General features: G+C 50.7%; 1 protein-coding gene across 1 annotated transcript in view; it reads left to right on the top strand.

Annotated features, from left to right (window-relative positions):
- The first annotated feature begins 270 nt into the window (after nucleotides 1–270).
- The window catches only part of LOC144095410 (phospholipid-transporting ATPase ABCA3-like), a 96,788-nt gene continuing 84,489 nt past the window's right edge, over nucleotides 271–12,569 (top strand). The window contains exons 1-6 of the mRNA XM_077629160.1: nucleotides 271–510; nucleotides 1,439–1,766; nucleotides 2,457–2,752; nucleotides 4,343–4,573; nucleotides 9,362–9,655; nucleotides 11,117–11,348. Coding sequence (XP_077485286.1) covers nucleotides 271–510; nucleotides 1,439–1,766; nucleotides 2,457–2,752; nucleotides 4,343–4,573; nucleotides 9,362–9,655; nucleotides 11,117–11,348 — 1,621 coding nt within the window. The remainder of the gene's footprint in view (nucleotides 511–1,438; nucleotides 1,767–2,456; nucleotides 2,753–4,342; nucleotides 4,574–9,361; nucleotides 9,656–11,116; nucleotides 11,349–12,569) is intronic.

Genomic DNA, 12,569 nt, shown 5'->3' with positions numbered 1-12,569 from the left:
CCTAAATGAGCCGATCACCAGACCAGGGGAAAGCTTGTACCCATTGTATCACTGGTGGGTACCCGGCGGCACTGGAGATCGAACCCGCACCTCACGCATGCAAAATGGATGCTCAACCAGTTGGCCACCGCTGCGGTGAAAGGCCTACGAATGTAAAGCAGGGAAAGACCATCTGTATATATGGGAATTAACCTATTATGCCATCGCGTCATGCCCTTACGTCAGAGCTTAAGTGTCCCCCCAAAGCTCACCTCATAGTCGCTTTCGACGATGAATCGAGTAGAAAAGGAAGAAGAAGAGGAACTACGGCGGCAGTCACGTGACACCGAACGCGAGCCACTTCGCGAGCAGGAGCCGCCGAACGCAAGCTCGTGGCGCACGCACCTCATGAGACGGAGCCAGCGCCGTTCGCTCCACGCCGCAGCTGGGCACTGCGAATTACCCTTGCGCCCGTCCCGAAGCCTTCTAAAAGACCAGAAGCCAGGGCCCTGCCGAGCCTCGCTGATCCCGGTACGAACCCACTGCGGAGACAACCAACGTCTCTGACAGTGTGTCGGACGCGTGGGATGGACGCCGCTTACGCCACCGGGCGGAAACCGTAAAGGTGCACTTGCGACGCCAGTGAAAGCTCCAAACGGCTGCCGGACTTGACGGCTAAGCTTCCAGTGCACGGAGCGCTTGGAATACGTCCGATCTAACAGGCTGGAAGGTGGAACACTCTCGTGAGCAGCCGTCCGAGTCTCGGGACCTCCGGCCTGGGGCTCCAGAGGCCTCGCATTCTCCCGAATCTTTCATCCGCAACCAGTTAGCTGTCCCAGTAGCAGAGCACCATGTCGAGCCGGATGCGCAAGAAACCACACTAGGCAGACAGCTTCTAGACTCTGTTGCGGTCGTCGCTTTGGAGATCGAGGCACTTTTCGAACCTGGGCTAGCCTGCGTTAACGTCCCTGTCTCTCGGTCGCTCCGTGATTCGGCGAAGACCCGCAAGCTTCAAGATGCACAGAAGCCGGATGCTGGCCTCATCGAACGAAAGGGCACCGTGAAAGTAAAGTCGACTCGTGCTTCCAACAAGCGTGTCGGCTCTCCGGGACGCCTTTCTGCATCGACGCCCTCGGCGACAGCAGAAGTAGCCGCACCCACGGTTTCCTCCCAACCGGTAAGGATAGTACCGGCCGTTCAAACGGAACGGCAGGCCTCGACAGAATCACCGACACGAACGCGAAAACCACCAGTCTTGCCCATATCGGCGGCAGCACCTGATGGTGAGTTTGCGCCCCCGCTTGTACCGCCACTGCCAGTGGTACATGAAAAGAAGTCTCCGTCGTTGATTAAAGCCTTGCCGCCTACGCACGCCGAATATTCGGCCTGGTCAACAACGCCGTTTTCGGTTTGCTTGCTTCCTGTTGAATCCCAAGCGGACGCCTTCCTCCCGAAACAGGAATCGGAGCCTGCTGGAAGTCCCTCTGCAAAAGCGAGTGCAGGTGCTGATTCGACCAAACCAGTACCGCTGCCTCCACCACCAGCGTCGTGCGTGCCGGAGTCCACCGAACAAGCAGAGGACAAGAAGCACGCTCCTGATTCGAAGCAAGCCGGCGCTGCGGAAGAACCGAAAGGCAAAGAAAAAGTCAGCCTCACGAGTCAGATAAGGCTCAAAGTCAAGAAGTGGAAGAGGTCGCGACCGAAGAAAAACCCCCAAGCCGAAGGCAACGCCGCTCAACAGAACCTAAAAAGTTCCGAACGCAAGGAGCAGGAGTCTTCCACATATCGTAAGATTGTTTCCACACTTACTACGTTCTGTTACGGCGATAGGTATATATTAATGCCAGCTCCACGGTCAGTGCGGTGATATGTCGTAGCGAAAACTCCCACGTTAACATTCCGACCAGTGAGCATGTTAAACCAAGGTCTGAAGGAAGCCATTATTGCTCATATGACCTGTGTGCTCACATGATTGTTGTGTGCTTGGTCAATGTAATGCAGTCCAATTTAGAAAACCCTCTATCCGTCACCTCCTTTCACCAATAAGTCATGCGAATCTGGTTACTTCAGCCGATTCTTTTCCCGCTTCCACTATGACAGGCACTGCCCACAAAAGGCATTCATATACTTTTCGCCCTGTTCTGGCGTGGAGATACGCCAGCCGTAGTAGTACCCGACTCTCGCGCGAGTGTCCACATGCAATCCTAGTTGGATTACATGACCACTGACGTCCCATCCACTCCTTAGTGCTGCCATGCCTACATGGGTAGCATATTTGGCCAGCAGGGAAACGCGGATGTTTGCTGTTCCGACATACGACACCGATGGCTACGCTGTTTACCCGAGGTGCCAATACAGACCTGCCCGTAAGCAACGAGCAGGTGGTCGAGTTGCAGTAGCCCCTCTGCCCCCTAAAGTCTCATCTAGGCCTGATGCGACACCGGTGAGTCATGGTCTTTTCTGTTTCATGCACGCAGGTGCAGGTTGGGCCTTCCACATTCCTTTGCCGGAGATGGGAAGCTCCATACGGCAGCTGTACGTTATCCTCTGGAAGGACGTGTACGTCAATCAGATCCGGCGGCATTTGGTGTGGACCCTGCTGGAGCTGGCGTTCACCGTCATCGCCATGTACGGCATCGGCAAGGACAGCCTGGAGCTGCGCTTCGGGGAGCCGCAGCCAGCGCAGGTCTTTCCGCGTGTCCAGCCGCTCCAGCTGTGGGAGCACACCGCCGCCAAGATACTCTACACGCCCGACGTGCCGCTGCTCGCGAAGGTGCGCTCCAAAGCTAGCTGCTCACCCAGCGATGCAAAAATTGCCATATCAGCCCATAATAATAATAATTGGTTTTTAGGAAAAGGAAATGGCGCAGTATCTATCTCATGTATCCGCGGACACCTGAACCGCGCCGTAAGAGAAGGGATAAAGGAGGGAGTGAAAGAAGAAAGGAAGAGAGAGGCACCGTAGTGGAGGGCTCCGGAATAATTTCGACCACCTGGGGATCTGTAATGTGCACTGACGTCGCACAGCACATGGGCGCCTTAGCGTTTTGTCTCCATAAAAACGCAGCCGCCGCGGTCGGGTTCGAACGCTCAGGCTTCTCTATACTCGTGCCAATCTATCAGCCCATAAGGCTCATTTTTGCTGTTTAATTGCCACAATATCTTAATTTGACAGTTTTTCTTTTACATAACAGAGCTGTTTTAATCTTTCTAGCAGCAGATGCCGCATGGCCAGCGGTAGCCGTAATAGGAAAATGAATACCAGTAGTTAGTAGATCAGCAGCAGTTACTAGCAGCAGTGGTGGCAGCGGGTGTGGTAATAAATAATATTAGTGGTATTTTATAAGACAGGTGCATAGCAGTCTCACTTCCTGGAAAACGGCGTCGTAATATGCCCTAACCGAAAACTGACGAATTAATCCGCCTACCAGACAGAACAGTTACTGAAAGGTGAGGCTAGGCCACCATGACTATGCATAGCAGTCTCACTTCCTGGAAAACGGCGTCGTAATATGCCCTAACCGAAAACTGACGAATTAATCCGCCTACCAGACAGAACAGTTACTGAAAGGTGAGGCTAGGCCGCCATGACTGTTCAGCTAATGATTTTTTTATTGGTTGCCCTTGCACTTTAAGAGCACTCCACCAGCATCATCAGATCCAGCTGAACCGATGAGTGTGTTTATTGATGGGGTCGTTCTCAGGTTGTTTGTGCAGGTTTTAGCGCTTGTGCTTAAAAAGCTACGGATGCGAAATTTCAAAGCTCCCAGAGGGCACCATTAGCGTCCTCATGTAGATATTTGCGTTTCAGAAAGTTTGTCGCAGGCATCGAGTGGAATGTAATTAAATACCATTATCAGTATTGGCGAGACAGAGGCTGCAATATTTTCAGCCAGACTGAACTGGGCATCCAGTGACGTGTGATCGGAGGACAAAAAAAGCCTGACGCCTCTGTCTCCGGTAAGAAGTGGTGACGTGGGATCTGAAAAGTCGCTTCTAGGCGTGCACGGTGCCATTACGAGCCGACAAATCCTCTGTACGAGAAGTTTCCGCGCCTACGTACTCAACTATGCTGCAGTGGGTCATATGTGATCAAGCAGGAGCCGCGTGCTAGTGTTGACCGAAACCAGATTTGATGGTAAAGAATGGCTTAACTAATTGTTATGAACACTGCGCTCTGACAGAGTTCACTTTCCTGATTATTGCGACTGTAGGAAATTTTAAAGATGCAAACCCGTAAGTAAACGCGAACGCTTTTGTCTATAACCCTGTAATTCCCTTTCCTCTCTTGAGAGAACTGTCTGGGGGCAGCATCAGCACGGCAAATACCTGCAGGACACCGTCCTCTGCTCGTTTTACGCAGGTGATGGGCAAGGTCCGCGAGGAGCTGTCCATTCCAGCGGCCGAAGCGGTGTCCAGCGCAGATGAGCTGGACCTGCTGATCGAAGGCGACCTTGTAACCGGTCCTGTGGTGGGCGTTATCTTTGAGGACAACATGAGCCGTATCGACAAGCTGCCCGATGTAGTGCGCTACCGTATCCGCATTCCGGTCCTCAGCTTCGACGTCCACCTGCAGTACTGGCAGGAGCTGGCGGTAAGACGATGCCCTACGCATGGCACGCAGAATGTCTTTTCGCTCCAGCCCACTGAAGCATGCTTTTATAATATGGCACTGAAATTGTCATTTAAGACTCGTGCTGCCATCTGTCGGCAAACAAAACATTCTTTGGGCGAGCCCTACTCGCCCTGAACTGTACACAGTGTACCAGAAAACACAACACAAGCTCATGAGCTATGTCACTAGCCAGAAATGGCTGTCGGCTTATGACAAACCTGTCTCGTTTAAGCCCGCTAGGGGGCTAGGCCGAAAATGACGCGAAGGGGCGCAGGGATTTGGTCCCTGGGCAGCAATGACGTTTCAACAATTATTAGTTTATTGAAGGAACACTCGCTCCCCTCTTTCCTTACTCCTCCCTGCCCTCTTCCTGTCCCTTTTATTTCCTCTAGCTGCAGGTCAGTTGCTTCAGGTTTGTGGGTTTTTTTTTTGGGGGGGGGAAGATAAATACGTTCTCCCCCACTCAATCGCGGCTGACACACTTCATACCGCCAGACGCCACCCCGTGATCGCGTACGCTACTGAGCGCTCGCCGAACACGGCGGGCATTGCTCTGACGGAACAAAGCATCAATAATGCCAGCTAGCAACAAAATACGCTAATGAATCAAGGTCGTCCGACTCACCAGCAAGGTTACGAGCGAATGTTCGCCCACGCTAGGGCAAGGGATACTCCGCAGGCCGGTCGGGACAAGATACGTGAGCTAGCTTCCCGCCGCTCCCTCGCCCCGCTGGCGAAGAGCGAAGCCGCGTGCGAAACGTCCGCTGGCGTCTACGATCCCAGCCGGAGTCTCATGCCCTCTGCCGCGCGCGGGCTACAAGCAATCTTTCGCGCTGCGACGCTAGCGCCCTCTCTTGTTAGTTAAGGTAAGTAACAAGAGAATGTGCCCCTCCTCGAGGCGCGGCTGCTGCTGCACGATGCCTCGTGGGAAGGCAAACCACAAGGAAAAAGGGCGTTGGCTGATTCCCCACAGGTTTTTATAGTAGAGGCCGTGCAAGCAACATCTTTCCGTTTCCTTTTTATGTTGCTATCAACAAACAACTAACAATAATTCAACAGAATTTTTGTTCTTAGCAAAAGCCGATCCTGGGGCTCTCTGGCCATATCGACGCTTGTTCAGCAGCACAGGACGCATTTATTGCTTTGAAACTTGGATTTACAAATAGACTTCTCTTTTTCCCCTTCACTCGACCGTGGAGGACTGCGCGATCACCGAAGTGTGCTTTCGGGAAAAAGCCGGCGATGGCGACACCTGTACCTTAGTTTTTCGCCTTTTGTGGCTTAAAAGAGTGTCGTTTTACGCGCAAGTAACCACTTTGTCATCAGGAGACAACGGATTGGAAAGAGATGCTCATTATGACATAAATGACAGAAGCCAACTGTCGCCGAAACGAAAGAGCATAGGTGATGTCTTTTTTGTTGCGAAAGCAACACTACGCCAGCGAGCCATTTTGGCTCTTCGCGTGGTCGCACTTTAACCGTATGCCATGGCGTTGCCTGTCAACACCGCAGCCCCGCTCCAACAGATGACGTCACCGTCGCCGCCCGCTCCACCAAATGTGCTCCGCTGGGGTAGAGGGAGAAGAGGGTATATATATATATATATATATATATATATATATATATATATATATATATATATATATATATATATATATATATATATATATATATATATGCGCTTGGTATCAGTGCATTCTAGTCGTTATGGAGAGCGCGAAAGAGACGCAACAACGACAGAACGAAGCGAGGAAGAAACAACGCGCTCAAGAGACGCCAGAAGAATGCGCCGCACGATTCGAGAAGCGTCGTAACGTTTGGTTTTGTTTATGGGGTTTAACGTCCCAAAGCGACTTAGGCTATGAGAGACGCCGTAGTGAAGGGCTGCGGAAATTTCGACCACCTGGGGTTCTTTAACGTGCACTGCGATCGCACAGTACACGGGCCTCTAGAATTTCGCCTTCATCGAAATTCAACTGCCGCGGCCGGGATCGAACCCGCGTCTTTCGGGCCAGCAGCCGAGCGCCATAACCACTGAGCCACCGCGGCGGCTTGAAGCGTCGTAACGAAGATGCGGCTAGAAGTCGTGCCGCGTCCCGGAGTGACTCTTCAACTGCGGAAGAGACCGGTTTGAGTTCTCGAGAGCGTCGGAATGAGACGCTACGTAGACGACTTGCCGAGGAAACGAAGTTTTCGCAATTCAACTAGGGTTAACCAGAGCTAAACCACAGCCATATTTTTCCAGTTTTATTAATGGAAGATTCATAAACAACCAAATGCCGCTAATAAAAATTGGTTTTTGGGGAAGGAAATGGCGCAGTATCTGTCTCATGTATCGTTAGACACCTGAACTGCGCCGTAAGGGAAGGGATAAAGGAGGGAGTGAAAGAAAGAAAGGAAGAAAGAGGTACCGTAGTGGAGGGCTCCGGAATAATTTCGACCTCCTGGGGATCATTAACGTGCACTGACATCGCACAGCACACGGGCGCCTCAGCGTTCTGCCTCCTTAAAAACGCAGCCGCCGCGGTCGGGTTCGAACCCTTGAACTCCGGATCAGTATCCGAGCGCTCTAACCACTGAGCCACCGGGGCGGGTGCCAAATGCCGCTACTGAACGCGAATTGCGGAGGTCGTGTGTTCGGATCACCGGCGGATCCCACTTAGGACTCCTTTTATTCTCCTTTACCAGCGCATTCTGTTTTATGAACGGCAGTGCGGTAAAGGGCAGCCCACTTCCTTTTTACTCATTTCGCGTGTAGTTATAGGTGCGCTTGCTGAAGGTAATGCTTGAGGCGACCTGCAAGCTATTTGGGTCAAGCGGAAAGTCGGTTTACGAGGGAGGCAGTTATCTTTAAGCGCAGGCAATTAGGAATGCGTTATAGAGGGAGCATAATTAGTTTCGAAGTACCCCGTCTGAAGTCACACTCCCGAGGCCACACATCGCTCTCAACAACAAACACTGTGATAAAAAAGTTGGGCTAGTTGATTCTGGTCGTACCCGCCGCTGTGGCTCAGTGGTTAGGCCGCTCGGCTACTGATCCGGAGTTCCCGGGCTCAAACCCGACCCCGGTGGCCGCGTTTTTATGGAGGAAAAACACTAAGGCACCCGTGTGCTGTGCGATGTCAGTGCACGTTAAAGATCCCTAGGTGGTCGAAATTATTCCGGAGCCCTCCAGTACGGCACCTCTTTCTTCTTTCACTCGCTCCTTTATCCCTTCCCATACTGCGCGGCTCAGGTGTACAATCATATATGAGACAGATACTGCGCCGTTTCCTTTCCCCCAAAACCAAATATTATTATTATTCTTGTCCATAAAAAGCGGCATTTCTCAGCGACAAAACTGACAATGACACGGATTATACAAACGGTGTGCTTCCAGTGTTTTCACCATTTGTGTTGTCCGTGTCTGCCCTTCCTTCAGTTGTATATTTTATCGGTGGGAAATCGCGCCATCTACGGCGCAGAAACATGCCGAAGGGACCCCGAAGATCGACCCTAAATTCTACCACGTTTTATAATTTCCATAGACACCCAGCAGTCACATCTTTCCTGAGGTGCCGTCGAAAGACAGCGCCTGGCATCACAGAGGCATGATTCCGAAGTCTCAAAGGCGCAGTGCCACAATTTTAGTCGCTGGAAAAATATTGCGCTGCAACTTCCGCTCAAGGAGCGCCAGCTGAAAAAAAGAGGAGAAATTATATGAGAATGGACAAAAACACAATTAAGAGGGCCCATCTGCATTGGTTCTGCGGCAACAGGGATTACGGCTGTTTTTTTTTTCAATTCGTAAAATGTTCGAACATCTATGCTGCAAATAATTTTTTTCTCATCTTTTTTTTTCTGCACCATGAATTAACAGCATGAAAGCCATTTACCCCTTCACCAGTTGTGTGTTAGTTTTTAGGTTGCGTTTTCAGATGGGTGTGACCAAAATTTCCGTTCAAAAATCTTTCAGGTGAACCTGCAGGCGACACCAAAAGGGGGGGGGGGGGGTACTGTACCGTTAGGAAACTTGAAGTACGCATCGCAGAGGAGTAAAACGCAGTTTGAAACCAGTGCGAAACCCGTGAGGCGCCGTCACAGGTTCGGCCAGTACAGTTAGCTTTCTAACGCAAAGTGTGCAAGCAAAGACAGACATGTTAAGACTGACACCTTCAACAGGCTGTGAAATCCGTTTAACCAGAATATATATATCTTTTCTTTCTAGGCGCTTTGACCTTAAAAATGGTGCAGGAATGTTGTTTGTAAGTTTCTTACGTGATAACAATGGCCATCACGTTATCAGTTAGAATAACGTAAGATCGGCGTCGCCAGATTTTCACGCCATAATTTTCGTCCGCACAGAAGCGCCGCTCAAGAAGGCTTCCAGCGGGCTTAGCAGAAAGGTGGTGAGGGTGTGATTGGGAGCGCGGAGCCGCTTTAGTTCCTGTGGATGACCCGCCGCTATGACTCAGTCGTTAGGGGGCTCGACTACTTAGTCGGAGGTCCCGGGTTCGAACATGGCCATGTCGGCTGCGCTTCAACGGAGGCGAAACAAATAAAAAGTCGCCCGTGTCCTGCCCAATATCAGTGCACGCTATGAACTCTCATGGTGGAAATTAATCCAGAACCCTCCTCTATGGCACCTCTTCTTTCACTCCAGCCTTCCACCACGGTGTGGTTAATGTGTCCACCGAGGAGTGACGTGCTCTGCGCCTTTCATTTTGCCAAAAAAACATTTCCCGTGGCCCCAGTGTGGGTACGTTAACTGTACGGCGTCGACCGCAGCTTCCGGGCCCACAGCCGGTGTACTCCTCGGCGGAGATGTTCGCGTTGCTGCCGCTGCAGTACTCGCTGGAGCGCCACCTGGTGCAGCAGATTGCGGCGAACCGGTTCGGCCACGCCTCGGCGGCCGGCGAGCAGGCGCAGGTGCAGCTGCAGCGCTTTCCCTACCCGGCCTACTACCCCGAGGAGTTCAACACCACCTACAGCAGGCTGGTGTTCCACTTCGGCGTCGGCTTCCTGCTGCCCTTCGCCTCCGTCGTGGCCAAGATCACCGACGAGAAGTGCTCCGGGATGCGGGTACGCGCTCTCCTTCCCTCGCCTCGCCCTTTCCCGGAGTGAAGAGAATTGTCTAATATAGCAGGGACATTAATGGCCTATTGAATTTGGCGTGAATTGGCACATAGGTCTTCTAACGACGAAGACGCCACTTGCACTGAGAACTGAGTTTTTATAAGGTAAAAAAAGGTTGAAAATATTAGAATGTAGCTGCCACCACCAGTGGCTTCTTTTGCGTGCTAAGTACGCTTCTTTTTTTTTGTCTTTTTTTGCGCGTTTCTTAGGATATGCTACACAGCCATTCAACTACAGCCGCTGTATTGGTCCTTTTCGGTCTTTACATTGGAGATTGACCACGGGGAGGGACAATTTTCGCATCAATTTTTTCATAGCTATGCTTATTTTTGCCCCGAACAAATGTCAACATAGATAGGGCCATGGAATTTATTCTCACTAAAATAAACGGGTGGAGGCGTTGCCAGTGACTTGCGACGGGTTCCGTGATTTGCAGCAGACGACGGAGCAATGAATGCAGCACACTTATGTAAGAGCACTAGCTTGTGGAGTCTTCTTGTGGCCCAATTCTAGCTTCACATCGTGCGGAAACAGAAGCATAGCTAAGGAAAGTGCCGTAATATGGCTCTTCGATTTTACTACAGTTCTGTAATGAGATCAAAGAGACGTTCTCACAGCCCTCGTCCACCGAACCTCTCTTTCAGTTGCGCATCCAGTGCCCTAGCTCAGTGAAACCAGTGGGTGCTGAGTCGCGTGGCCTAGTCTTGACATTTTATCGTCCACCAATGTTAAATAATGACAAAATATTAATTACATGCTCCCTTTTTAATAATTGGCGTCAGGAATGAAGTGTCAATGGAGATTTTGGGTCCACACACTAAATATATGGGCCTCGCCAAAGGCCGCCTGTGAGCGGGTCTTACAGCAATAATGTTGTAAATGACAAGGCAATACCTGCTCAGAATATTTGGCAATATTGCCTACACGCACAAGCCGATCCGGCCTGTTTTGAAAAAGAGCGCACGGCGGCTTCATCGATTATTTTACCGATTTATGCACACATCTTGTGAGGTGCTTGGCAGGGAGGGACATGCGCTGCAATATGTTTTCTGTGTCGAATATGTTTCGAAGATTTTAGCGGCGTTACAAATTCACGGGAGAGGCCTTTGCCCTGCAGTGGGCGTAGTCAGGCTGATGATGACAAATTGATATATTCGGAAATAAATGGCCAGTGCAGCTCGCTTGGTACTCGCTGTATCCCAATGTGACAAAACTGCACTTCGTAAAAACGAGATATCAAATGGATGGGGTACTATGGGAGCTTCCAACAGAAATAGCCATTGGTTCGTTACATCCGTTACTTCGTTGCAACCCGTTTCGTTATGGCGAGCTTTTAATGCATCAATCGCCGGCGATCCCGGTGCTGCTTTGGTGCCGCGTAGACTATTGGCGAAGTCCTTCTCGCAGGAGCTGCTGAGCATTGCCGGCACAAGCGAGCTAGTCTACTGGGGCAGCCACTTTCTGAGCTCGTCGTTCACCACGCTGCTGCTGAGCTGCGTCTGCATGCTCTTCCTCTTCGTGTTCGGCTCGAACCCGGTGCTAAGCTACTCGGACCCGCTGCTTGTCTTCATCGTGCTCGTCAACTTCAACAGCCTCACCATCCTGCACGCCATGTTCGTCTCCGTCCTCCTGACCAGCAGTAAGTGTTCCCTCACGGGGCCCCTGGCAGTTAGCTGAAGAGCAGGCGGGATCAACATCTTTAAGTAGAATAGTGCTCATTGTCTTGTTCGTCTATGTTGGGCCTGATTCTAATTAAGCACTTCAAATAGGCGGTACCAGCGGAAACAAGCGCGCACACTTGACAGAGGCGTTACATACTGTCACGTAGTGGTGACGTCAGTCGAAGAAGCGATGAAGACGGACAAAAGGGTCTTTTAAAAGAAAACTGTTTATTGGGCTGACTTGCACCCAAAATGGAGTGAATCACTTGGCGGCGGCGAAGCGACAAGCGTGCTCGGCGGTCGTCGAACAGAATGCCTGCCGCTGTCGGCCGTGCTCAATTTAAAGCTGATAGCGAACTTTCGAGATAAAGCGTGCAAAGTTACTAGAGCATTCTGAAACAACGTAGAATCAGCTCTGCCTGGCTGCGATCAATCGAGATAAATCTAGTCGCGTCTTGCGTCGCAAACAAAGCGATAAAGTATTGTGGCGGCAGATTTGAAAAACGAACAAACACTGCAAATATTCGCGGCCCGTTTGTGTCTTAACACATCTGTCTTCTGTACGTATAGCTTTGGGTTTCCTGTGCTACCCTGTATTTTCAAGTTGCGACATGCACGAACTGGTGAAGACGTAACGTTTTTGCTCTCCAGTTAAGCAGGCAGCACCAACTAAACCGCCGTAATACGTTAATGGATTGTCAACTTCATCATCATTACTTTTCCCTTTATGGTCCCATCAAGGGCAAAGGGAGCGAGGGCATGCAGCGTTGTCAAGCCGACGTGATTAGGCATACAGAAAGGGAAATAATAAGCAGAAGCAAATTATTCACAAAATTATCATAGGGGGTAGCAACGTGAAATAATCAAGTAAAAAAAATATGGTCAACCATGTAGTAATACATAAAAATCGAAAATTGGGCTGCAATGAAGAAAATTTGTGAAACATGTAGAAATGCACAAAACTAAAAGATAACGCAGTAATACAAGCAGATCGGATCGCTGGGAAAGGAGCAGCGGGAGAAATTAGCTATAGTAGGTTGCAATGGCCAGTTAAAAGCTTTCCCAAATCTGGAACTACCATAAGCATCGGCCTAACTGCACCCGCTGCAAGAAATAGGCCTCTAGACCTCTTCCACACAGCTCAAAATAGCACGCCTCTTCACCAGCCACGGCCACCGTATGCCATCATAATTACTGAT

The sequence above is a fragment of the Amblyomma americanum genome, chromosome 6 (assembly GCF_052857255.1).
Source record: "Amblyomma americanum isolate KBUSLIRL-KWMA chromosome 6, ASM5285725v1, whole genome shotgun sequence".
Taxonomy (NCBI): domain Eukaryota; kingdom Metazoa; phylum Arthropoda; class Arachnida; order Ixodida; family Ixodidae; genus Amblyomma; species Amblyomma americanum.
Note: the sequence above shows the minus strand (reverse complement) of the source record. Positions and strands in the feature narration are given on the sequence as shown.